General features: G+C 53.1%; 1 protein-coding gene and 2 long non-coding RNA genes across 6 annotated transcripts in view; 2 read left to right on the forward strand and 1 right to left on the reverse strand.

Moving 5' to 3' along the window:
- Window positions 1-420: 420 nt before the first annotated feature.
- PBX4 (PBX homeobox 4) overlaps window positions 421-21,907 on the reverse strand; it is a 57,865-nt gene continuing 36,378 nt past the window's right edge. For 3 of the 4 annotated variants that reach the window (XM_015123399.3, XM_077978569.1, XM_077978570.1), the window contains exons 3-8: window positions 8,733-8,980; window positions 8,256-8,446; window positions 7,584-7,719; window positions 3,517-3,673; window positions 2,370-2,476; window positions 421-817 (exon numbers count right to left, since the gene is read on the reverse strand). In XM_015123399.3, the coding sequence (XP_014978885.2) occupies window positions 725-817; window positions 2,370-2,476; window positions 3,517-3,673; window positions 7,584-7,719; window positions 8,256-8,446; window positions 8,733-8,980 (932 nt within the window). In that variant the 3' untranslated portion in view covers window positions 421-724. The remainder of the gene's footprint in view (window positions 818-2,369; window positions 2,477-3,516; window positions 3,674-7,583; window positions 7,720-8,255; window positions 8,447-8,732; window positions 8,981-21,907) is intronic. The other variant, XM_028840089.2, reaches the window with a different exon arrangement.
- Window positions 8,814-20,703, forward strand: LOC144336887 (uncharacterized). The gene is made up of 3 exons (XR_013409308.1): window positions 8,814-9,372; window positions 17,678-19,102; window positions 19,258-20,703. It is a non-coding gene; the product is annotated as an uncharacterized LOC144336887 (long non-coding RNA).
- On the forward strand, window positions 10,829-15,227 carry LOC144336902 (uncharacterized). The gene is made up of 3 exons (XR_013409324.1): window positions 10,829-11,322; window positions 12,226-13,267; window positions 14,887-15,227. It is a non-coding gene; the product is annotated as an uncharacterized LOC144336902 (long non-coding RNA).

Raw genomic sequence — 21,907 nt, forward strand, 5'->3', positions numbered from 1 at the left:
AATTGCTTGAACCTGGGAGGCAGAGGTTGTGGTGAGCCAAGATGACACCACTGCACTCCAGCATGGGTGACAGTGAGAATCTGTCTCAAAAAAAAAAAAAAAAAAAAATTCTGAAAGCAGAATTTTTTTTTATAGAGACGAGGTCTCACTACGTTGCCCAGACCGGTCTCAAACTCCTGTGCCCAAGCATTCCTCCTACCTCGACCTCTCAAAGTGCTGGGATTACAGGCATGAGCCACTGCGCCCAGTCAGGACATTTTAAAATCAGAACAGAATGATATGATTCCACAGAAGATAGTGTTGGGAGTTGGTGCCTGAGCGGCGCAGATGAGTGACAGAATCACAGCACACATGACACTGCAGCTGTGACCGGTGTCAACTACCACCCAAAACAAATCTGGTGAACAGACATCGGAATTAAAATAAGTCAAAAATTTTAATGGGAAAATCTGTGCCAAGTCCTAGAACAGACAATTCATAGCGTTACCATAAAATTACTATCAAAAAAACAAACTGAGGTGGGAGAATGAGTAGCGTTTCAGGCCATCTTGAGTCCCAGCAGACACATGAGCCAGCGCCATGGGCCCGGCTGAGGAGGAGGGGCTCATGGGCACCACCACCCATCTGGGTTTTCTGAGGTCATTGGCGGCACGTTCAATAACAACGCAGGGGCTGGCTACACATGGCAGCTCACGCGGTGCTCTTTCCTGCTTATCCCCAAAACTTAATTAGACACACTGGAGTTGATGCTGCCAGGGTCTCCAGCAGGTGACGCAGTTGCAGGTCGGGGGGTGGCACCCCGCCAGCTACCCTGGGTCTGAAACGACAGAGATGGAGCATCAGAGGGGTGGCCGTGAGGCTGGTGACTACCCAGCTCTCGTGCCGCAGGTGGAGCCTCCAGGGGTCCCTGGGGAAGCTTGGAAAAGATCCACAGATGACCTCCAACCCAGTGGAGGAGGGAAGGGATGGAGGGGTCAGCCCTGGGTCACAGCTGGCCTTGCCACCTGATATGGGACATGGACGAGCTTCCCTGGCAGGAAAACTGGCCTCTAGTGGCTTCCCTGGGGCTTGGGCAAAGGACTGACTGGCATCAGGTATAGCAAGGGCTCCTGCCCGGCGAGGGGCAGGGAGACAAGGTCAGGCCTGGAGCCCACGGCGACACCTGGAGTGTCATGGTGAGACTTGGTGGGAAAAAGGGGCTCTGAAACCTGGCCCAACACTGGTCTGACTGGGCAGCAAGGAGGACGGGAGGCATCCACTTGTCATGAGGGGTGGGGGCTCTGTCTGCAGTGCAGAGATGGCGTCAGGTCCACAGGACCCACCCCCACTACAGTGGGCACCGTACAGGCTAAGGAAGTGGCTGGGACTGCTCTGCCCATGAGTGTGGGAGCACCACCCGGGGGGCACTCTGCACTGGGGTAGACACTCTACACTCTGCTGGCGTGTAGTCAGGTCCCAGGGGTGCAAAGGGCAAGGTGAGGCCCCTCGCGTGTGTCCCTGGCTGGGGGCTGCATGGTGATGGGGGGCAGCTGCCACAGCAGGGCAGTGTGGGACATGAGCTTCCCAGGACCAGGCGGGACCCCACAGATGGCACAAGGGGCATCCATTCTCTGAGCCCCTGGGAGAGAGTGGTGAGTTGGGAGGGGCACCCGGCTCTGCTGGGCCCTGGCACACACCGCACAGCCTTGCGCCTGTGCTGGGCATGTCACACCCGGGCCTCCGCAGTGTCTTCGAGACAGTCCCCACTTATGGCCTCCCCTGCCGCTGGGGTCAGGCCCCTGTGGCCACCAAGGGGGAGTGGGAGGCCATGGGGCCTGGGTGGGGTGGGTGTGTCAGCTGCCTCAGACCCCTGGCTCCTTTTCTTCACGGTCGCCAAAACAAATCCTCACTGTGGTCAAGCAGGGCGCCCTCAGTTCCCCATCAGAGCAGCAGGAGAGGAGGTGCTGGCACAAGACCTGCCTTCCCGGCCAAGCTGCGGCACTGAGGGCGCCAGGTCTGAGCCCAAGGGAAGGTCCTGTCTCTCCTCTGCTTGCTGCCTGCCCCTCCCTCTCGAGGGAAGGACACCATGTCCTTCCACACTCCTTTAGGAGGCGCCCTTCCCCTCCACAGCCACAGCCCTCATCTTGGGGCTCATTCCCACTGACTGTTCCCAGCGGCTGCAGTGGTGACAGGTGGCGGTGGCGGAGGGCGCAGTCATTACAGAGTGGGACCCTGCAGAGCTGTGCCCCGGTGGTGGCCACACAGCATGGCCTGTGTGACTGCTGGGACCTTTGGGGGAGCTGCCCCAAGGCTGAGGGCTGACTGACAAGACGGCCTTTCTGAGGACCTGCCACCCACCTGGGCGCTGTGGGATGGTGCCTGAGACTCACCTGGGACTGCAGGCAGCCTCCCCCAGGAGGAGGCTGGAGAGAGGTCAGCGTCCGCAGGGTGAGGAAGGCCTCCCCAGCACTGGGCAGCGGGAAGGGTCCAGAGGAGCCTGGAAGAGGTGGGAGCTGGGGTGGGCACAGTCGTGGCACCTCCTCGGGTGGGACCTACCCAGCCCCTCAGCCGACAGGAGGCCTCGAATGTGGCTCCTGCTCCTCCTCAGCATCTGGCCTCTGCTCCTCAGCCCCCCATCCCAGGGAGGCCAGCAGGGTCCTCCCCACCACACTACTAATGTCCTTTCATGTCTTGTTTTTTTTTTTTTTTTGGAGACAGTCTTGCTCTATCACCCAGACTGGAGTGCAGTGGCATGATCTCGGCCCACTGCAACCTCTGCCTCCTGGGTTCAAGTGATTCTCCTGCCTCAGCCTCCCGAGCAGTTGGGACCACAGGCACTCGCCACCATGTCCTGCTAATTTTTTTTTTTTTTGAGACGGAGTCTTGCTCTGTCACCCAGGCTTGAGTGCAGTGGCACAATCTTGGCTCACTGCAAGCTCTGCGTCCCAGGTTCACGTCATTCTCCTGCTTCAGCCTCCCAAGTAGCTGGGACTATAGGTGCCCGCCACCACCATGCCCAGATAATTTTTTGTATTTTTATTGGAGATGGGGTTTCACCATGTTAGCCAGGATGTCTCGATCTCCTGACCTTGTGATCCGCCCGCCTCAGCCTCCCAAAGTGCTGGGATTACAGGCGTGAACCACTGCACCCAGCCCATGCCTGGCAAATTTTTTTTTGTATTTTCAGTAGAGACAGGGTTTCACCATGTTGGCCAGGCTGGTCTTAAACTCCTGACCTCAGGTGATCCACTCACCTTGGCCTCCCAAAGTGCTGGGATTACAGGCGTGAGCCACCGTGCCCAGCCCTTTCATGTCTTTTCTTATCAGTATCACCATTCTGTCCCCAAAGCACAGGTATCTGTTAGTTGGGATCATGGCCAAGAGGAACAGAACTCTCACAGTTGAAACAGAGCAAAGAGTTACACAGAGTTGACCACTGGGGGAAGGGCGATATGGTCCCACTGCGGCCTCCCCAGATGCAGCTCAGTGGCCGTCCACGTGGGTACAGATGACTGTCCCTGGGCCAGCCTCACTCACCGGAGCTGGGTGTTGACAGGCAGCTGGCATGGTTCCCTGGGACCCCAACTTCGGTGGTATCTGCAGCTGTTTTACCCATGTAAATGGTAGCTTCTTCTTGAAACTTCCCCATGTTCTTTTTATACCGGATTCTTTTGTTGCCAAACCAGTTGGAGACCTGTGGACACACAGGAGTCACTGGAGGAGCTGACCTGGCAACTTCTGAGACACGACGCAGTCTGTGGGTTCCCTGCGGTGCCCATTGCTCCCACTGCCTTACAAGACAACACTGCACCCTGGGGCTGTGAAGAGACCGGGACTGAGAAGGTGGCGCCCGCTGGACCACGGACCCAGGGAGATGTCCACGTGGGTTGAGGACACCCTGGAGCTGGCATGTCTTAGAACTCTGCTGCCTAAAACCTGGTGTTGCTGGAACTTGGACCTGGGATGGGGCTGGAAGGAAAACAAGACTGAGATGGACGGGGAGGGACAGCGCCTCTGGCTGCCATTGCAGCAAGGCAGCAGGTTACTTTCCGTGTTCGCTTCAGGAAAAGTGAGAGCCAGGGAGACCTGGGGATCCAGTAACTGTGATCGAATCCCAAACTTATCAAATGAAAACAAGGTGAACTCTGAAGGGGTAGTTGGAATGTACCAGGTGCTAGGCTAAGCACTCCTCATATATTCATATATTTTTCTTAATTTTAATTAAAAAATTGTTTCTTGGCCAGGTGTGGTGGCTCACGCCTATAATCCCAGCACTTTGGGAGGCTGAGGTGGGGGGATCATCTGAGGTCAGGAGTTTGAGACCAGCCTGGACAACATGGAGAAACTCCGTCTCTACTAATAATACAAATATTAGCTGGACCTGGTGGCGCACACCTGTAATCCCAGCTACTCAGGAGTCTGAGGCAGGAGAATCCCTTGAACCTGGGAGGCAGAGGTTGCAGTGAGCCAAGATCGCACCACTGCAATCTAACCTGGGCAACAGAGCGAGACTGTCTCAAAAAAAAAAAAAAAAGAATTTTTTTTTAGAGATAGGGTCTCACTCTGTTGCCCAGGCTGGTCTCAAACTCCTGGGCTCTAGAGCTCCTCCCGCCCTGGCCTCCCAAAGTGCTGGGATTCCAGGCCCAGCCTCATATATCGTTCTGCCTCATCCTCATGAGGACCTGGGAGGCAGCTGTTATCGTCCCTGTTGTATGAAAGCAGAGGCAGGAGAAAAAGGAGCTGGTCCACCACCAAGGTGGAATCAGCCCAACTCTGACTGCAAACTGGCACTGGAGTCCCCCAGGGAGAGGCTTGTCACCTTTGGAGGCACTGCTGATGTTTGGGGTCTATCTGCTCTGTGGGGGCCGTCCTGGGCACTGCAGCGTGCTGAGCGGCATCCCTGGCCTCCACCCACTGGGTGCCAGGAGCACTTCCCTCCTCCAGTCGTGACAATAAAAATGTCCCCTGGGCAGATTCACATGGGTGAGCACCCCAAGGCTAGTGCCTTCCTACAGGCATGGAGACGTCCTCAGATGCCCACCCAGGGCCACATTTCAGTATCCTAAAGCAAGTAAAATAAACACATAGTGTAATAACAAACAGAAATGAAACAGCCAAGGGACAGAGGAGGATTGTGGATAACCTTTGCTACTTCAAACATTTTTTTTTTTTTTTTAAGACGGAGTCTCGCTCTTTCGCTCAGGCTGGAGTGCAGCGGCGCGATTCCAGCTCACTGCAACCTCTGCCTCCCAGGTTCAAGTTTTGCCTCAGCCTCCCCAGTAGCTGGGACTACAGGCACGCGCTACCAAGCCTGGCTAATTTTTGTACTTTTTTTTTTTTTTTTTTTTTGGAGACAGAGTCTCACTCTGTTACCCAGGCTGGAGTGTGGAGTGCAGTGGCATGACCTTAACTCACTGCAACCTCTGCCTCCCAGGTTCAAGTGATTCTCCTGCCTCAGCCTCCTCAGTAGCTGGGATTACAGGCGTGTGCCACCAAGCCTGGCTAATTTTTGTATTTCCAGTAGGCACGGGGTTTCACCATGTTGGCCAGGCTGGTCTCGAACTCCTGACCTCAGGTGGTTCGTCTGCCTTGGCCTCCAAAGTGCTGGGATTTCAGGCATGAGCCACCATGCCTGGCCAACATTTTTTTCTTTGGTGTACTTACATTATCCTTGCAATGTTAACTGTAAAAAGAAGGATCCCTGTCTGTGTGCTCTCTGTTCTAAAAATAGTGTCTGCCTACCCCTGGGGTGTGAGCAGCCTTCTCTGGATCCATATGGGAGGCCCCAGAGGCTCCATCCTGGTTGAAGCGGCCCTGGTTGTCCTCCAGACAATTGTTCCTTGGGGGCCAAATGTCTCACGCTTCTCCAAGGGCCTTGAAGACCCAGAGGTGCGGCCCCTTGTTCCAGCTCTGGCCTTTTTTCTGACACCACAGCAGATCCCGATGAGCAGAGTGAAATGTGGCTATGACCTCAGGATGTTTTGCTGCCTGCGTGACCCCGAGGGGTTTCAATTGCTCTCTGTCACAGAGACTTGACTGGACTTAGCCTGAATTGGGGCACAGCGTGATGGTGAAGGACTAGAAACTCAGCCCCTCCAGCTACAAAGTAGGGAGGGCTGTGGTGACATGCAGCAAGCCATGCTGTGGGTCAGCACCTGCCATTACTGCTGCCACAGAGGCTGTGGGGGTGTGCCTGTCCGGGTGGGAGGGCGGCACCCAGGCCCTGTTCCACACACTCATGCTGCCTCGGGGGTATGGCCTGGACCTGGCTTGCTGCTGTAGGCTGCCTGGACTTACTGTTCCCATGCTAAAACCTTCAGAAATGTTTCTTAGCCTCTTGGTCTTAGTGTCTCCCTCCTTCATCCCCAGTTCCACAGAGGACACTGGTGGCTGCCTACCAGGCTATAGAGTCAGGGAGTGTGAGCTTAGGGAGTTCATACTCCCTACCACATCACCTTAGGGACCTCACACTCCACAGCATCCCCCAGGGAACTCACACTCCACCTCAATCACCTCAGGGAGCTCACACTCCATCTGGATCCCTCAGGGAGCTCACACCCCCCTGTATCCCTCAGGGAGTTCACACTTCACCTCAATCCCCTCAGAGAGCTCACACTCCATCTGTAACCCCCAGGGAGCTCACACTCCATCTGTATCGCTCAGGGAGCTCACACCCCATCTTTATCCCTTAGGGAGCTCATACCCTGTCTGTATCCCTCAGAGAGCTCACATTCCATCTGTATCCCTCAGGGAGCTCACACTCCATCTGTAACCCCCAGGGAGCTCACACTCCATCTGTATCCCTCAGGGAGCTCACACTCCATCTGTATCCCTCAAGGAGCTCACACTCCATCTGTAACCCCCAGGGAGCTCACACTCCATCTGTATCCCTCAGGGAGCTCACACCCCATCTATCCCTTAGGGAGCTCACACCCCATCTGTATCCCCCAGGCAGCTCACACTCCATCTGTATCCCTCAGGGAGTTCACACTCTGTCTGTAACCCTCAGGGAGCTCACACTCCACAGCATCACCTCTGGGACCTCGCATTCCATCTGCATCCCTCAGGAAGTTCCCAGGTCTCTCTGTGGGTGCACTTGCACCCCTGCCTCACAGATGAAGGGGGAGAGTGCTAGAGTCCCACATTTGTAATGCAGAGCCTGAATCTGAGCCAGTCTGGCTGACTCACAGTAGGGAGACTTGGCTCCTGTTCCACACTTTTTTTGTTTTTCAGAGATAGGGTCTTACTCTGTCATCCAGGGTAGAATGTAGTGACGCCATCATAGCTCACTGCAGCCTCACCCTCCTGGGCTCAAGTGATCCCCTCACCTCAGCATCCCAAGTTGCTGCGACCATAGGTACACATCACCAAGCCCAGCTAATTTTTTAAATTTTTTGTAGAGACAGTGTCTCACTATGTTGCCCAGGCTGGTCTTGAACTCCTGGACTCAAGCAACCCTCCTACCTCATCTTCCCAAAGCACTGAGATTCCAGCAGCCGTGCCTGGCCTCTGCACACATTTAGCAAACTTCCCTGGGTGTCCCCATGGGACCTAACCATCCACTCCTCCCAGGCGTGGGGAGGCATGGCAGGAGAGAACGTCACCTGGGAGACAGTGATGCCGCCCTTCCTGGCCAGCTCTTCTTTGGCTTCTTCGCTGGGGTATGGGTTGTTCAAATGCGAGTAAAAATACTCATTCAGCACTTCCGTCGCCTGCTTGCTGAAATTCCGCCGCTTGCGCCTGCAAAAACAGCCAGCCTTTGTCGGCGTTAATATGCTAGGACTCTAGTACCACCCCCACCTCTAGTTCTGAGTATGATTTTCCAGTAGTTCTGAAAACAGCAATCACTTGAGGTTAGGAGTTCGAGACCAGTCTGGTCAATATAGTGAAACCCCGTCTCTACTAAAAACACAAAAATTAGCTGGGCATGGTGGCGGGTGCCTGTAATCCCAGCTACTCGGGAGGCTGAAGCAGGAGAATCGCTTGAACCCAAGAAGCGGAGCTTACAGTGAGGCGAGATCGTGCCACTGCACTCCAGCCTGGGCACCAGCGTGAGACTCAGTCTCAAATAAATAAATAAATAAAACCAAAACAAAATAAAAATAAATAAAAATGAAAACAGCAATACTTCGGGCCTTCCTCCCAAGACGCTGTGTGAGGCCTCCAACCGTGACTGCGGACACAGCCTCCAGGGCTGTCTTCAACCCAAGCCAGCACTACTTCCCTCCAGTCCCTCAGAGCCAGCGCTTGAGGTCTCGGGTGCATGCAGCCCTGACCTGGCATCAAGCAGCCGCGAGCGCAGGGTCATCACCGCCTCACAGGTGCTCTGCTTCAATTGCATCTGGATGGCGCTGAACTTGCCGTGAATGGCGCCGACCATGCGCTCAATCTCCTTAGGGGAGACGGGCCTCATCCTGCTCTGCTCCTGGAGGAGGTTGGTGACGTGTGTGGTGAACTCACGGCATGCCTGGGGTGGGAGCACAGACACGCCGGCCTGTGACTAGGCAGCAGGGTGGCACGGGGCAGCAGGTTCCACAGCGGAGCGGCCGCCTGCCACCCCCTGTGGCTCACACACCGGCGGGTGACTGTTAAGTAAATGGAAAGGGCTTTCAGTAAAAATCGGCCACCTCTGCAGTGACCAACTGCATGGACTCCCTGTTCTGCACCACGAAAGAAAGGTGGTTAGCGTTCCGTGTTTCGCTTTGACAAATGCGCATTCACATGACAGAAACTCTTCCATGCAGAAAGATCACCTGTTCATATTTCTCTAGCTCAGAGTGGTAAATCTGTCGGATCTGGGACAGCTTGGCCCTGTAGTCAGAGTGCTCAATGCTATTGTCATTTGGACAGCCACCTGGTGTTGCTGTGCTGGCCCCGGCCACCGCTCCTCCTCTTCCTCTCTTCTCGGGCCTGCACACGCCCTCGGCCAGCAGCATGTTATCCAGCCTCAGGAGCTGGGCGCCAGGGGGATCTTCGTCCTGAATGCCACGGATGCTCACCACTAGATAAGAGAGACGGGGACAAATCACAGTTCATTTTCTGGAGAGAAAACAAACCATGAGAACATGTGAGCACTGGCATTATGTCTGAAGATTTTTGCATAGAACCTTCGGGAGAAAGGAATACTCCACTTTATCACCAAATTAGATGCTGGACACTGAGCACCCCGCTAAGACATGGGTTCAAGTGCCATCCTCAGAGTGCATTCTGGGGAGGAATGGGGAGAGACAGGTCGCAGTTTGGCGTGGCCCATGAGGGCAAACCTTGGCCACAGCTGTGTGCACGCAGCAGGGCCAGGCAGGCGCCTGTTGCTGGGGACACCTGAACCCCTGAACCGAGTCTCCAGAAGTGCTGGGGAAGAGGGGGCGCCCGAGATGCTGCACACTGATAAAGGTAAGTGGCAGGCTGGCACCGGCAGCGTGGCTGGCCTGGGCCCAGGACTGTGCAGTTGTAGGCCTCTTGTGGCTGGTGGGTGGGGGAGTGTGTGTTGGGCGGGGGTGCTGTTATAAAGCTAGAGAGGAAAAGCCTGATGAAGAAAGTGCCAGAAAAGATGAAATAACCCACTGAAAGATTTTAAGCAGAGAAACAAGATAATTACTGGACTCTACAATTTGGAAAAGCCATTCCAGCTCTGCAGAGAGGGGACCTGCACAGGAGCAGGGCTGGACTGCAGGGGAAGCAGTCAAGGGGCAGCCACCATCAAGGTATACACAGCTATGGGGTCTGAAGGTCAGCTACGGGGCAGTCAGAGAACCCCCAGGATTCGAGCCCTGAGACACAGGTGTCAGAGAAGAGTCCAGGGTCATTCCCAGATTTTGCCGTGGGCAGCACAGCCAATGGCGCCCCATTCTCCCAAGTAAAAAGCCTGGAGCTGCAGCTTTCGCAGGTGGGGCTGGGTGAAAAGGTGGCTTCAAGGCCAGGCACAGAGGCTCATGCCTGTAATCCTAGCACTTTGGGAACTGAGGTGGGCAGATCACTTGAGGTCAGGAGTTTGAGACCAGCGTGGCCAACATGGTGAAACCCTGTCTTTACTAAAAATACAAAAATTAGCCGGCCGGGCGCGGTGGCTCAAGCCTGTAATCCCAGCACTTTGGGAGGCCGAGGCGGGTGGATCACGAGGTCAGGAGATCGAGACTATCCTGGCTAACATGGTGAAACCCCGTCTCTACTAAAAATACAAAAAACTAGCCGGGCGTGGTGGCGGGCGCCTGTAGTCTCAGCTACTTGGGAGGCTGAGGCGGGAGAATGGCGTGAACCCGGGAGGCGGAGCTTGCAGTGAGCCGAGATCACGCCACTGCACTCCAGCCTGGGAGACACAGAGAGACTCCGTCTCAAAAAAAAAAAAAAAAAAAAAAAAAAAAAAAATTAGCCAAGCGTGGTGGTGCCTACCTGTAATACCAGCTACTTGGGAGGCTGAGGCAGGAGAATTGCTTGAACCCGGGAGGCAGAGGATGCAGTGAGCTGAGATCTTGCCACTGCACTCCGGCCTCGAGGACAGAGAGACCCGGTCCCAGGAAAAAAAAAAAAAAAGTGCTATCTTAGAATCAGGCTTTTTTTTTTTTTTTTTTTTTTGACATGGAATCTCACTCTGTCACCCAGGCTGGAGTGCAATGGTGTGATCTCCACTCACTGCAACCTCCGCCTCCCAGGTTCAAGCGATTCTCCTGCCTCAGCCTCCCGAGTAGCTGGGACTACAGGTGTATGCCACCACGCCCGGCTAATTTTTGTATTTTTAGTAGAGACAAGGTTTCACTATGTTGGCCAGGCTGGTCTCGAACTCCTGACCTCATGATCCGCCTGCCTCGGCCTCCCAAAGTGCTGGGATTACAAGCGTGAGCCACTGCACCTGGCCTGTTTCTAAAATTTCTATCACCACGTCTATGAAAAATCATTACCAGGAATGAGGGCATCAGGATACATCCCCTTGGGAGGCTGAACTGTATCGGAGTGGATATTCCTCAAACTGCTTTTGTGAATATCACTCAAGCTTGGCTCTCTCTCTTCATAGACACCCTCCTCTGCCTCCACGTACTTATTTAAGCAGACACTTCAGGCTATACTTGGTGCTGGCTCCCTGCAGCCTGTGGCCACTGTGGCCCTTGGCCTCAGAGCTTCAGAAAATACCCCCTTCTCCCTGAGTGCCAGGCTGAACTGCAGGTTCCCGCCACCTCATACTCAAGGCCCCTCACCACCAGCTCACTCAGTCTCTTTGGGCTACACCGAGGTTCTTTCTGAAATGGCTAAAGGAAAAGTGTCCCTTTTATCGGCTGGCAGTCAGCCTTCCAGTTTGGAGGCCCAATTTCCGTCCCCCCCGCTTTTTTTTTTTTTTTTTTTTAAGACAGAGTCGGCCGGGCGCGATGGCTCAAGCCTGTAATCCCAGCACTTTGGGAGGCCGAGACGGGCGGATCACGAGGTCAGGAGATCGAGACCATCCTGGCTAACACGGTGAAACCCCGTCTCTACTAAAACATACAAAAAAACTAGCCAGGCGAGGTGGTGGGCGCCTGTAGTCCCAGCTACTCGGGAGGCTGAGGCAGGAGAATGGCGTCAACCCGGGAGGCGGAGCTTGCAGTGAGCCGAGATCCGGCCACTGTACTCCAGCCTGGGCGACAGAGCGAGACTCCATCTCAAAAAAAAAAAGACAGAGTCGCTCTCTGTTGCCCAGGCTCGGGGGCAGTGGTGCGATCTCAGCTCACTGCAGTCTCCACCTCCTGGGCTCAAGCAATTCTCCTACCTCAGCCTCCCAAGTAGCTGGGATTACAAGCATGCACCACCACACCTGGCTAATTTTTGGGTTTTTTTGTTTTTTCTTTCAAGAGAATTAAATCGTTTATTGATTACAACTTTTATATTTTTAGTAGAGATGGGATTTCACCATGTTGAACAGGCTGGTCTCGAACTCCTGACTTCAGGTGATCTGCCCACCTCGGCCTCCCAAAGTGCTGGGATTACAGGCGTGAGCCCCCACGCCCAGCCTGGAGACCCAGTTTTCTAACAATCTTACTTCATCTTCAAGAAGCTCCACCATCTTGGCTAACACGGTGAAACCCCATCTCTACTAAAAATACAAAAAAAAATTAGCCAGGCGTGGTGGCGGGCACCTGTAGTCCCAGCTACTTGGGAAGCTGAGGCAGGAGAATGGCGTGAACCCGGGAGCGGAGCTTACAGTGAGCCAAGATTGAGTCACTGCACTCCAGCCTGGGCGACAGAGCGAGACTGTCTCAAAAAAAAAAAAAAAAGCTCCAGCTGTCTGTTTTAGTTCCTCCCACCGCCAGCACCCATGAGCAAGGACAGCCCACTTGGAATGATGCTCATGGGGTGCTGTGCCCACAATCTGGGTCTTACAGATATGGGTGACAGTCACAGTAAGTGGACACCCTTGGAGAGCCAGGTAAAGGCTGCTCCCAGAATTAGCCTGTGTTTGCCTATACCTCGTAATGACGCTCCCCTCTCCTCCTAATCTCTCCTGGCTCAAAACAGACACTGGCTGTCCTCTTGGTGGTCCCTCTGTTTTCAAATCCTATTGATTCCGCCTCAACAATCAACTTTCCACTTACCCCTCCCTCGGCCCCTACTGTGCTAACCCTCTCCTGCCCTTTGTGACCTGCGGAGGAAAGTCTCTCCCCTCCCATCCCTCATGCACACCTGCAGGCCGACCCTCTTCAAACACACCATGCCGCTCTTTTGTTCAAAAGAAACCCAGTCTCTAACATTCTTCTGGACCTGCCTTTGGAACTGTTCCCTCGCGGAGCCTTGCATGGCCTCTGACAAGCACAGATGTCCCACATGCCCCTGAATCTTGTTCAGCAGCTCCTTCCTGAGCACCCGTGGAGGTCCCAGCCAGGCGTCATTCGTGGGCGGAGGATACACAGGACCCAGTCCCTGCACACAGGAACCCCAGCATGCTCTGACAGCCGGGGCGAGAAAAGCCACCTCCACACCTTCCATTACAGGCCCAGTTGAAATAGGGAAAGGAGCACAGTCAATGTTGGCACATGCAGCTTAATGAGAGTGTGTGTTCATGTGGGTGTGAAATGCAGGGCTGCTGCAGAATATGTGGCATTCTTTCATTCATTCATTTATGTATTTAGGGGCCGGGCCAGGGGGCTTATGTCTATAATCCCAGCACTTTGGGAGGCTGAGGTGGTAGGATTGCTTGACCTCTGGAGTTTGAGACCAGCCTGGGCAACATGGTGAGATCCTGTCTCTAAAAAAAAATTTTTTTTTTCTTGAGACGAAGTCTCGCTCTGTTGCCAGGCTGGATGCAGTGGCACGATCTTGGCTCACTGCAACCTCCGACTCCCTGGTTCAAGTGATTCTCCTGCCTCAGCCTCCCAAGTAGCTGGGATTACAGGCACACGCCACCATGCCCAGCTAATTTTTGTATATTTAGTAGAGATGGGTTTTCACCACGTTGGCCAGGATGGTCTGGATCTCCTGACCTCGTGATCTGCGCACCTTGGCCTCCCAAAGTGCAGGCACCACACTAAATGTTGAGGATTTTTATTGTATTTATTATTTTGGGGGTCTGTCTTTGTTGCCTAGGGTGGAATATAGTAGCATCATCATAGCTTTCTGTAACCTCGACCTCCTGGGATCAAGCAATCCCCTTGCCTCAGCTTCCTGAGTAGTTGGAACTATACACATGCCACCACACCTGGCTAATTTTTTATTTTTGTAGAGATGGGGTCTCACTATGTTGCCCAGGCTGGTCTCAAACTCCTGGCCTCAAGCGAGCCTCCACCTTGGTCTCCCAAAGTGCTGGGATTATAGATGTGAGCCACCACAGCTGGCCTGAGGATTTTTAAAAAATATAACAAAACCCACAGGACTTACTGTCCTCCAATTAAAACTCTCAAATTATAGTGAGAGGCTGAGGCGGGCGAATCACCTGAGGTCAAAAGTTCAAGACCAGCCTGGCCAACATGGTGAAACCCCATCTCTACTAAAAATACAAAAATTAGCTGAGCATAGTGATACACGCCTGTAATCCCAGCTGCTCGGGAGACTGAGGTTGTAGTGGGCCAAGATCGCGCCACTGCACTCCAACCTGGGCAACAGAGCGAGACTCTATGTTAAAGAACAAAAACAAGAACAAAAAAGCTCTCAAATTAAAGTGAGAACACCTGTGCCTTTCCAGTTACTCTTCAAGGGGTATGCATTGTACAGCATTTCTGGAGAAGAGTTTTGAGATACTGGTTAACCTTGAAAAACTGCATAATCTTTAATCTCCAAATTCCCATTCTGTACCTAGAATTTATCCTATGGGGTACTGACACCTACAAACAAAGATGTATTTACAGGAGGCACAGTGTTTGTAATCGTGGGGAACCAGAAGGGTGCAGATGTGCATGACTTTGGGCACAGACAGCATACCTGTCACCCTCGGGCCCTGTGATGTCACCTGTGAGTCTTTTGAGGGTGCCTTTATGAGGCCATCAGATGTGATAAGCCTTTTTTTTTTTTTTTTTGAGACAGAGTCTCACTCTGTCACCCAGGCTGGAGTGCAGTGGTGCAATCTCGGCTCACTGCAAGCTCCGCCTTCCGGGTTCATGCCATTCTCCTGCCTCAGCCTCCTGAGTAGCTGGGACTACAGGTACCTGCTACCACACCCGGCAAAAACAAACAAACAAACAAAAAGATTATGCATTTTTGAGGCCAGGTGCGGTAGCTCACGCCTATAATTCCAGCACTTTGGGAGGCTGAGGCAGGCGGATCATTTGAGGCCAGGAGTTTGAGACTAGCCTGGCCAACACGGTGAAAACCCATCTCTACTAAAAAAAAAAAAAAAAAAAAAAAAATTAGGTGGGTGTGATGGCGCATGCCTGTAATCTCAGCTACTTGGGAGGCTGAGGCAGAACTGCCTGAACCCAGGAGGTGGAGGTTGCAGTGAGCTGAGATCTCCAGCCTGGGCAACAGAGTGAGACTCCGTCTCAAAAAAAAAAAAAAAAAAGTATGCATTTTTGCTATATACGTATTATGAGCAGAAGCAAAACTTAAAAAGCTAAGTTACCAAGGAGAACCGCCGTGCCTTAGTCGCCACCATCAGTCTATGCTGGGGACATCTGCCCTGCCAGCTGCCACTTGGGTGGCGCCTACAACAGCTCCCTCAGCACCGTGCCTTTGTGCTCCCCGTACACTGCTGCTAGCCTAATTATGGTCATTAGACATGCGTTACCATCAATTACAGCAAGCTCAGTTCCGGTGACTGTTCCAGAGCTCCTCAGCTGTGCTCCTCAGCTCCCCCAGGGCCCTTGACTGGCAGGCAGGGAGGCTGGAGGTCCCAGAAGCTCGGTTCAGGGATACCATCTGTTAGAGGCATTCACATGGGGAAACAGACCTGAAACAAAGGCACCCCCCTCCTCAAACTGCCAGGTTTCCTTCTGTTCCCAACTTACTGTGTGTGACAGAAACCCCAGTAAATCAAACAATGACATAAAATAAAATCAGGATTATGTTTTTCTAAGAAACAATATGGCAATGCTGTGAGCCGAATGTTTGTGTTACCTCCAAATTCACATGTTGAAGCCCTAAGTCTCAACATGACTATTTGGAGGTGGGGCTTTTAGGAGGTGATTAAGGTTAAATGAGGTCATAAGGATATAGCCCTGATCTGACAGGATTAATGTCCTGATGGGCAGAGACCCCAGAGAGCTCGCTTTCCCTCAGAGGTCATGTGAGCTCACAGCAAGATGGCGGCCGCCTACAAGCCAAGAGAAAAGGCCTCATAATGAACTTTACCTGGCCAGCACCTTCGTCTGGGACTTTCTAGGTCCCAGAACTGTGAGAAATAAGTTTCTACTTTGTAAACCACCCAGTCTGTGGCATTTTGTTAGGGTGGCCTGAGTAGATTAAGAAAGGAACATAACCCCACGTTGCTTTAATTTTTCTCCTCAGGAACAAAGATGTGAGGAAAAGCAGAAGGCTCAGAGGGGACCCTCCCTTGTCCTGACTTCCCCAAGCTGCTCACCTGCCCCCTCACCCACTCAGCAGTGCTCTCACTTGGCAGTGGGCTATGCTCCTGCCTCCTTGCCACAGCAAGTGGGAACCATCTCTGGGACCCCAGCCCCCCAGGGAGAAGACTAACCCATGGATTAAATCAGGTGCCCTGACTGACCCCTTGGGTCTGCCACTTTCCAATCATGTGGCTGTCAATGGTCACTGCTGGATGCAGGCCCCAGTTGTGAATGGAGCTGCTGCAGGCACCTGACTGGATGGAATTACATAGAACCACAGGCCCGGCACGGAGCGCATCAGGGTGTGGGACTAAGCAAAACACTCACCTCACGCCCTCCCTGCTGTCTCCAATCAGCAAGAAGCTGGCCCCTCAAAAGCAGAGGCAGGGCCTCCTGTGCCAATCAATCGATCGTGGAGGCTGAGCCTCCTCCCCATCTCCCCCTACCATCCACAACCGGAATGAGCACTGGAGACGGATTAAACTGTGGAATCTGAAACAGAGGGTTGACGCCTGGTGAGAGGCAGCCAAACCTCTCTCTGAGGAGTCCTTTGGTGACAGAGAACCCAAGCCTAGGGTGCGACCTGAGTCGCAGTGGGCACCCATAGTCATAGCTTGCTCCGATCACACAGGCGCAGGCGCAGACACGCACATCCACCTGCCCTTGGGTCCACCCACCAAGTCTGGAACTGACAGTGCCGGTGACTCTGCACAGGTGAAAACTGACATTAAGGAGAAAACATGGGGACTTCCTGCTTTCTAGAAACCTTTCGAGGCTTTTTCAGTCACTTCCTGAGCACCTACTGAGTGCTGGGCCTGAGCTTTGAGGATGACAAGTGGCTGCTGCCTGCCCTGGGGGGATAAGAACCAGGGTCTTGCTGCTGCTACCAGGATCTCCTACGCTACCGGCCTCCTGAGCAGTGGCCCTTGGAAAGAACGGGGCCACTGGCCACAGCTCTGCCGGTGGGACCCAGCGCGGTAACTGGGACCTGGGCTGAGGTTAACTTTCCTGTCCCAATTTTCAGAATGAGAGCTCAACTTCCATCGGCTCCAGCTTATCTTGTAGTCAAAGAGCCAAAGGTAATAAGGAAATAAGTTCTACAAGGAATTCTGGCAAGGAGTCACTCTCATGTTGTGAGGGTGCTTCCTCCCTAAACAAGGCCTCTGATATTGGAGGACAGGGATAGGGGAGGCAGGTGATAAATAACCTTCTGTACTTAGACCCCAACTGCTTAAAAGAGAAAACACCAGCTATTGGGAAGGTCACTCAGGCAGGAGTGCAGTGGCACAATCTCAGCTCACTGCAGCCTTGACTTCCTGGGCTCAAGTGATCCTCCCGGCTCAGCCTCCTGAGTAGCTGGGGCTACAGGCATGCGCCACCCTGCCCAGTTAATTTTTATATTTTTTTGTGGAGATGAGGTTTTGCCATGTTGCCCAGGCTGGTCTTGAACTCCTGAATTCAAATGATCCTCCGGCCTTGGCCTCCCAAAGTGCTAGGATTACAGGCATGGACCACTACACCCAGCCGGATTTTACCTTGTTTAGGACTCCTAGAAAGGTGATCTGTCCTCTGGGCCAGCCCACACCGGTCACCTGTCTACAGCGAGGCCAGCATAGACACCAGCATCTGCACGTGGAAATGTATTGCAATTTGACAGAGTAATTTGACGTCTACTGAATTTAACACAACTTTTGGCCTTACTGACTTGTATGTCTGTTTTATTTTTCCTTTCTTTTCCCCAGTAGTTCATCTTGCTTCTGTTTTACATGGCCACCATGCTGGGGTGGCCAAAACCCTGCCTGAGGCTGGAGGGCCCTGAAGGCTGAGCCTGAGCAGCTGCTTGAAACTCCGATGAGCCTCTGAACCACCCCAGTCCCAGATCCAAACTCTCAGGGCCCATAAGAGCTGGGTGGAACAGTCCAGAATTGAGAGTAAACCTATTTCCTCGCACACATCTGTAGGATGCCTGCTTCCCCTCTGCGTCATTACTGTCTTTCGGGTGGCAGTGGCATTGCCACCTAGAAAGAGCCAGAGTTCCGCGTTCCTGTGTCCAGGTGATGACACAGGGCAGAGCGCCTGCTCCAGCGCTTCCAGTGGAGAAAACGCCAGGACACCAAACAAGGAAGGGGAGACAAAGACCACGCTGCAGCAGGAGCGACCTACTCGCTTTGAGAGACCTGTTCGGTGGGAAGCAGGCCTGTCTAACCCCAAGAATGCCAGCCCAGGGGTGTCAGGAAGGCTGCGGCAACCCAGGCCATGCAGTGCTGCCATTGGTTTTGGGAGCTGAGGGACTAGATGAGGTTATTGGCCAAGGAGAGTGTTCCTTGGCCCAGGAGAGTGCCCTGGGATGTGAAGAACATCATGGGGTAGCCCCAGCAGGAGGCTGGGGAGCCCAACACTGTGAAGGCAGAAGGCCAGCAGGACTCTTCCATGAGAACCCAAGGCCCCTTACCTTTGGGATCTGGCCTCATTTGCTCCTGGCACCTCCTCCCACCCCCCAAACCCTGCTGCTGCTGGCACCTCTCACCTCTAAGTTCCAATCTAGCTTCCCAGTGATATGGGAGTGGGGCAGGGAAGTGCTGGGTAGAGAAGGGCGGGGTCCCTAGCAAGGGCTTCACCCTTGGACCTAAGTGAGAACAAGCATTTCTGTTTTCGTGGCCAAAAAGTTGCCTTTTGGCCTGCCACGCCCCCCATCTTGTGCCCAAATAAGCCTGAGACCTTAAGCAGACACACACAAGCAGCTGGACGTCGAGAGGAACACACTAGCAGAACACACCAATAGACGCTGGCGGGCTTGAAGGCGGAACGATGTGGACACCGAGGGAAGTCCAAGAGAGCCCAGTCGCTGAGCAGCCCAACTCCAGGGCAAGACCACCTTCCCAATCCAACCCCCTTTGGGCTCCCCATCCATCTGCTGAGAGCTACCTACACCACTCAATAAAACCTTGTACTCATTCTCCAAGCCCACATGTGATCCGATTTTTCCAGTACACTAAGACAAGAACCCCAGAATACAGAAAGCCCTTTATCCTTGAGATAGGGCAGAGGGTCTAACTGAGCTGATTAACACAAGCCACCTGCGGACAGGGACAGCTAAGCTGAAAGAGCACACTGTAACGCACGCCCACTGGGGCTTTGGGAGCTGGAAACACAACCCTAGACACTGAGCTGCTGCTATGGGCCAACATGGTGAAACCCTGTCTCTACTAAAAATACAAAAATTAGCCAGGCATGGTGGTGGGCATCTGTAATGCCAGCTACTTGGGAGGGTTAGGCAGGAGAATTGCTTGAACCTGGGAGGCAGAGTTTGCAGTAAGCTGAGCTGCTGCTATGGGGTTGGAGCCCACGCTTCCCCCACCTGCTCCCCCGCATGCTCCCCACTAGGCTTTGAGCTGCTGGCACCGAAAAAGTGAGCCACACCCCTGTCGCACGCCCTACAAGGGGGAGAAGGGAACACTCCTGTTTCACCAGGGCTCCAGGAACACCAAGCTCAGGCCTGAGTCATGAGCTCTTTCCCAGCAAGAAAGCGGAGGTGGGCTGGGCACAGTAGCTCATGCCTGCAATCCCAGCACTTTGGGAGGCTGAAGCAGGTGGATCATGAGGTCAGGAGTTTGAGACCAGCCTGACCAACATGGTGAAACCCCTTCTCTACAAAAAATTAAAAAAAAAAAAAAAAGGTAGCCGGGCATGGTGGGGGGCACCTGTAGTCCCAGATACTCAGGAGGCTGAGGCAGGAGAATCGCTTGAACCCAGGAGGCCGAGATTGCAGTGAGCCGAGATCGTGCCATTGCATTCCAGGCTGGGTGAGAGTGAGACTCCGTCTCAAAAAAACAGAAAGCGGATGTGTCCCATCAGTCAGGTCCTGGCTCACACATGTCCCCAGAAGCTGTCCCTCCCTTCTGCTGGCCCCATCTCTCTACTCTATGGCCCTGAGGGTGCATGGCTGTCTCTGCTACCTGAGTGTGGAACTGCCCTGATCACCTGGAAACATCCCATGCCTGGCCTCACAGAATAATGCTCAGAAAACAGGAGCTTGCGCTAAGAAACCCTTCCCTGCCCACATATGAAGGACACTGGGCCATTTTATAGACAGTGCTACCAGGCTCTCAAAGAAGGAAGAATCCCTTTCTCCAACAAACTGCCTCAGAGAACAGAACTAGGAAAAGCCACCCAATCATTGTTTGGAGAACTTTGCTGCGAACTTAAGACAGAGTTGAGGGAGAAAATCATAGTCCAGTCTCATTCATGTCATAGGACTGAAATGGCTAAATAGACAATCAAACTGAAGTCGGCCGCATCTGTGTATGTATAAATAAATCATAACCAAGAGGAATTATCTCTGCACACAGGTGCTTTCAAAGTCTACCAGTGTATATCATCAATGTAAATGAAAATGAATGTAAAGAAATGTACATGAAAATCAATGTAAATCACTGCCATAACTGAAAGGAGAAAAGCCATAGCTTCAAAGATACAGAAGGCCAGGCGTGGTGGCTCACGCCTTTAATCCCAGCACTTTGGGAGGCGGGTGGATCACGAAGTCAGGAGTTGAAGACCAGCCTGGCCAACATGGTGAAACCCCGTCTCTACTAAAAATACAAAAATTAGCCAGGCATGGTGGTGGGCATCTGTAATGCCAGCTACTTGGGAGGGTTAGGCAGGAGAATTGCTTGAACCTGGGAGGCAGAGTTTGCAGTAAGCTGAGATCACGCTCCTGCACTCTCGCCTGGGCGACTGGGAGAGACTCTGTCTCAAAAAAAAAAAAAAAGGCCACGGGCGATGGCTCACGCCTGTAATCCCAACACTTTGGGAGGCTGAGGCAGGTGGATCACCTGAGGTCAGGAGTTGGAGACCAACCTGACCAACATGGTGAAACCCCATCTTTACTAAAAACAGAAAAATTAGCTGGGCGTGGTGGCGGGCGCCTGTGATCCCAGCTACTCGGGAGGCTGAGACATGAGAATAGCTTGAATCTGGGAGGTGGAGCTTGCAGTGAGCCGAGATCGCACCATTGCACTCCAGCCTGGGCAACAGAGCGAGACTCCATCTCAAAAAAACAAAACAAAACAAAACAAAGATGCAGAAAGGCCAGGTGCAGTGGCTCACACCTGTAATCCCAGCATTTTGGGAGGCTGAGGTGGGAAGATCACTTCAGTTCAGGAGTTTGAGACCAACCTGGGCAACACAGCAAAACCCCATCTCTACAAAAAGTTTTTAAAAATGAGTCAGGTGTGGTGGCACACACCTGTAATCCCAGCTACTCAGGAAGCTGAGACAGGAAGATTGCTTGAGCCCTGGAGGTTGAAGCTGCAGTGGGCTGTGACTATGCCACTGTACTCCAGTCAGATCCACAAAGCAAGACCCCCTTCCCGGCCAATAAAAAGATACAGAAAATTAACAAAATCAATTAAAACCCTTGGGCAAACCTGGCCAGGCATGGTGGTTCATGCCCTAATCCCAGCACTTTAGGAGGCTGGGGTTGGGAGGGATCACCTGAGGTCAGGAGTTCCAGACCAGCCTGGCCAACATAGTGAAACCCCATCTCTAGTAAAAATAGAAAAATTACCTGGGCGTGGTGGCTCACACCTGTAAACCCACTACTTTGGAAGGTCGAGGCGGGCGGATCACCTCAGGTCAGGAGTTGGAGACCAGCCTGACCAACATGGAGAAACCCCATCTCTACTAAAAATACAAAATTAGCTGGGCGTGGTGGCACACGCCTATAATCCCAGCTACTCGGGGGGCTGAGGCAGGAGAATCGCTTGAACCCAGGAGGTGGAGGTTGTGAGCCAAGATCATGGCATTGCACTACAACCTGGGCAACAAGAGTGAAACTTTGTCTCAAAAAAAAAAAAAGAAAGAAAAATTAGCTGGGTGTGGTGGCGCGCACCTGTAATCCCAGCTCCTCAGGAGGTAGAGGCTCGAGAATTGCTTGCACCCAAGAGGCGGAGGTTGCAGTGAGCCAAGATTGT

The sequence above is a fragment of the Macaca mulatta genome, chromosome 19 (genome assembly GCF_049350105.2).
Source record: "Macaca mulatta isolate MMU2019108-1 chromosome 19, T2T-MMU8v2.0, whole genome shotgun sequence".
Lineage (NCBI taxonomy): Eukaryota > Metazoa > Chordata > Mammalia > Primates > Cercopithecidae > Macaca > Macaca mulatta.